This window comes from Capra hircus, chromosome 10 (assembly GCF_001704415.2).
Source record: "Capra hircus breed San Clemente chromosome 10, ASM170441v1, whole genome shotgun sequence".
NCBI classification, from domain to species: domain Eukaryota; kingdom Metazoa; phylum Chordata; class Mammalia; order Artiodactyla; family Bovidae; genus Capra; species Capra hircus.
In genome coordinates this window covers 77,676,513-77,681,334 of record NC_030817.1, presented here as the reverse complement: position 1 = coordinate 77,681,334, position 4,822 = coordinate 77,676,513, and the positions used below count along the sequence as shown (strand labels likewise).

At 40.6% G+C, this 4,822-nt stretch overlaps 1 gene segment (V, D, J or C); it reads right to left on the bottom strand.

Annotated features, from left to right (window-relative positions):
* Positions 3,308-4,005, bottom strand: LOC108636874. The segment is given in 2 exon segments: positions 3,308-3,726; positions 3,945-4,005. Coding segments are annotated over 2 exon segments (471 nt in total).

The window sequence follows — 4,822 nt, the reverse complement described above, 5'->3', positions numbered from 1 at the left end:
CAGAAGTTCACAGCATGCCAGTTCTGAGGCGAGAGGTGGCGACTCTTTGGCAGTTGGCACTTCTGTGGTTTTGGAAGCCCCAAGGCACAGTGTAGGATGCCCAGCTTCCTCAGGGCCACAGAGAGACCACATGCATGGGCCATGGTCAGTCCTGAGAACGTCTAAAGGAGAGATGAGCCCGGGCCTCTGAGACTTCAGCTGAGCCTCAGCTTGCAGTCAACCGCATTAATTAAGTGGGTAAATTGAGGGGTTCCAGTGCAACTGAGCCCCCTTTCACAGCACTGAGCAGAGGTATCATAAGGTAATTAAACAGTAAGTTGTGAGGAGGTTTGTTGTGCAGCAAAACACAGTGACACTAAAGCCCATGAAGAGAATCCTGTTGAAGACTTGTGAGATATTAGCAAGAATAAAGTGCGCTTTTCCTCTCTCTGATTTCTGATTGTCTCTAAGAGCTGGACCTGAAACATCTGTCTTTTTCACCAAACTTCATTTCGCTTGTGGTCTGAGTGCTCCTGCCTTAGTAGAGAAGATTAGCTGGTGATGCTCAGGTGTGATAGGAGAAGGCAATGGCACCCCACTCCAGTACTCTTGCCTGGAAAATCCCATGGACAGAGGAGCCTGGTGGGCTGCAGTCCATGGGGTTGCTAAGAGTCAGACACGACTGAGCGACTTCACTTTCACTTTTCACTTTCATGCATTGGAGAAAGAAATGGCAACCCACTCCAGTGTTCTTGCCTGGAGAATCCCAGGGATGGGAGATCCTGGTGGTCTGCCATCTATGGGGTCGCAGAGAGCTGGACACGACTAAAGTGACTTAGCAGCAGCAACAGCAGCACTGTTGAAAAGCATCAGCCAGCAATTAGTGGAGTCTATTGCCTAGGTGTAATACAAACAGAAGCAAATAGTCTAGCATAAAAATTAGAGAAAAAGACTGTTAAAGAGCCTTGCTAAACCACTACTGCATCAGGATGTCTGAGAATGTACCCAAGACTATATCCTTTGAGGAACAACATCATGGGCTGTAAACTGTGGGAAAAATTAACTTACCTGAAATAGTCAAGTCACTAGGCAAATAAGCAGACAACAGCAAGTGCCAGAGAGGTAGAAAATGGATAGCCAGAAGTGCTGTAATAAATGTGGTAGTCTGAAAAAGGGCTCCCAAAGTTATTCAAGTCCTAGTGCCTGGAACCTAAAAATATGACTGTAAAAACAGTACATTCCTGGACACACACAGCCTTCCAAGACAGAATGTGAAAGAAAAAGAAAATTTGAACAGACCAATTACTAGTAATTAAATTGAACCAGTAATCAAAAATTTCCCGAGAAACATAAGTCCAGGATCATATGCTTCAAGAAGAAATTCAACTAAATATTTAAAGAAAAATTAGTATCCGCCATTTGCAAATTATTCCTAAAAATCAAAGATTAGGAAATGCTCTCACTCTCATTCTCTGAGGCCTATAATATCCTGATACCAAAATCAGACAAAGATTCTACAAAAAAGAAAATTCAGGCCAATATTTCTGATGAATATAGAGACAAAAAATCTTTTTTTGTTTTTTCTTTTTAATATAAATTTATTTATTTTAATTGGAGGTTAATTACTTTATAATATTGTATTGGTTTTGCCATACATCAACATGAATCCTTCATGGGTACACATGTGTTCCCCATCCTGAACCCCCCTCCCACCTCCCTCCCTGTACCATCCCTCTGGGTCATCCCAGTGCACTAGCCCCAAGCTAGATGCAAAAATTCTTAACAAAATAGTAGCAAACTGAATTCAAGAAAACTTGAAAGAATCATGCATCATGATCAAGAGGTTTATTTCAGATGTGCAATGATGGTTCACTATCCACAAATCAAGCAAGATGATATACCATGTTAACAGAATAAAGGATAAAAATTACATGACTATGTCAATAGATGCAGAAAAAGATTTTGACAAGATTTAATATTCATGATAAAAACTGTCAACATATTTGGTATAAAGAGAGCATGCCTCGAAAAAATAGACCATTTGTTACAAATCTACAGCTGACATCATACTAAATGGTAAAATCTTAATCTCTTTCTCTAAGATCAGTACCAAGACAAGGATGCAACTCTCACCATGCCTATTTAACATAGTACTAGAAGTCCTAGTCTAAGTAATCAGATGGGAAAAAGAAATCATCGGCATCCAAGTTGAAAAGAAAGAGGTAAACTGTCTCTAATTACAGACAGCATGATACTCTATATAGAAAATTGTAAAGACGCCACCAACAAAACTAATAGAAACAATCAACAAAGTTGATTACAAGATAAAGTTACAGGACACAAGATTAATATACAGAAATCTGTTGCATTTCTATACACTAATAATAACTATCAGAAAGGGAATTTAAGAAAGCAATCCAATTTCTAGTTGAATCAAAAAGAATCAAAAGTACCTAGGAATAAATTTAACCAATGAGGTGAAAGACCTGTTCTCTGAAAACTGTAAGACATTGTTGAAAAGAATTTAAGACAATGTAAATTGAAAAAGGAAGCTGAGAGGGCTACAGTAAACAAGAGTCCATGGCTTTTCATTGGCTGATTCCTTGCCAGGAAATAAGAGGCATCTTTCACCTTCCCTTTGCTCTCCACTATGTCCACAGGTCAAGAGAGTTCCCCCCGTCTCCCAACTCTGTTTAACTGAGGTTTCTGTTTAATATTTTTTATACCATATAGGACAGAGACAGAAAGATATTTGATTCCCAAGGAGGAAGGTGAGGGAAGCAAGAAGTTCTAGTGATTCAAGGAGTCATGAACCAAAGAATTTAGTTGGCCTTCAAAAGCTACAAAAGGCAAGGAAACAGATTATCCCTTAGATCTCAAGAAGGAATCAACTCTTCCAAGACCTTGACTATAGACAGTTAAATGGGTTTAAGAGTTCTTGCACCCAGAATAAGTTTCTCCTAAGTTACCAAGCTCATAGTAAACCTTGAGTAAGCTTTGTTGTCCTTGTTCACTTTGCTGCACTTGCAGGATGGGATGATGTAAGTGTCTTTGGGGACACATTCTGGTGAGGCAGATCTGAACATTCCTGAGTCATCTAACTAATCAGGATAACAACTTTACTGGAGTTATTTTTTTCTCTGAATTCTCACTTTCTACCACCTTTGAGTTCAGCATACTGTGGTTGAATATTTATTTTATTTCTGTCCTCTTATCAGCTATTCTGCTAGCTCCAAGTTAGAAGTCTCTAGTGCAGAAGGAAATACAGATTGAGAAAGGAAGATAAAGACCAAAGTTCATAATCTGTAGGGCCAAAAAGTGTCTGTGATTAAAACTGCACCAGTGTAGATAAGAAATAGTCAAGATTGCAAATGCCCTGTGGTGGCCTCAGGGTGTGACTGTGGCTGGAGAGGGGCTGAGCCCCGCGGAGGGTTTGTGTGGAGGCTGCAGGTGCCTGGGGAGCACTGTGCTGCGCAGCACAGAAGTAAGTGCCCGAGTCTGTGGTCTGCGAAGAGGAAACGTGCAGTGAGCTGCGGCGCTCTGTAGGGATTGTCGTGGCCTTTAATCTTCCATCCTGCTTTGTTCCTGAAGGAACGTTAAACAGGTGGATAAGGCGGCCGCTGGGGTTCTGAAGATACCACTGTACATTGGTCACAGAGGCAGAAAAATTGCACCTCAGCATGTGGCTGGCTCCCTCCTGGAGACTCAGGGCTGGGGGACTCTGCTCCACATCCAGCCCTCGCACACCTGATGAGAAACAGAAGCGGTCACAGAAGAGGGTCAGTGTAACTCTGACGAAACCTTGAAAGTGACCCCCCACCCCCACCCCGCCACACACACACACAACTCCCATAGATGATGAGAAGGATAGAAAGTCTGCAGGACTTGTCAGTTCCTCTCTCTCCCTCAACAATACAGCAGCTGCTCAATCCTTCAGATGCCCCTCTGGGGCAGCTCCAACTTACAGCAAACCTGGGCAAACAAAAGCCCCAGCACAGTGCCTGCTAGCCTCTTCATGCTGCTTCCTCTTCTTACTGAGACATTTTCACTGTAAGATACTTCACTAAACCCTGAGGGAGGGAGTGTCATAAACTGTTGCGGAAATGTTCCTGCTCCTGAAGCCAGTAAGCGCACCCAACAAGTCCTGCTCAGGCCCTCACTTTGCGACAGGAAGCCCCGTCCTCCCACCTCAACCAATTCAGAATGGGCTGGTGAGGGGTGGAGAAGAGTGGGAAATAGAAAGGTCATTATTTTAGGACCTGAGGGGCATTTTCTAAGAACATTGCAGTGAAGGCAGACTCTGAGTTTGAATTTGTGGAGGATTTTAGGAAAGAGAAAACAAAAATTAATTATCTAGCCATAGTTTTAGTCTCAGATGGCATGGATGCAGAAGATTCTTGCATAATGAAATATTTTCTGAGGAGTTCTCAGGATCTTTTTTTTTTTTTTTTTGGCATCTCCTGTGTACAAACCTGTGATTCTGAAGGGTGCTCGCAAATCAGCACAGTATTCATAACAGTCTTGGCTGGAACACTTGGCAGTATTAAACAGTGTCATTTTTAAATTATATACATATATATATATTTATTTATTCTAGATTGAACCTACAAAAAGAGTTATATTATTTTTAATCTCTAGATGGGCACTGAAATTAGAATTTTAAATTTTTTAATTTTTATTAAAACATATAATTTTAAAATAAAAATAAAATTTAAATAAAATTTCAGGTTTAAATACATCATATTTTATTTATTTTGTTATTTTTTAAATTAGAGGATAACTGCTTTACATTGTTGTGTTAATTTCTTCCATACAACAATGAGAATCAGTCATGGTTTTATAT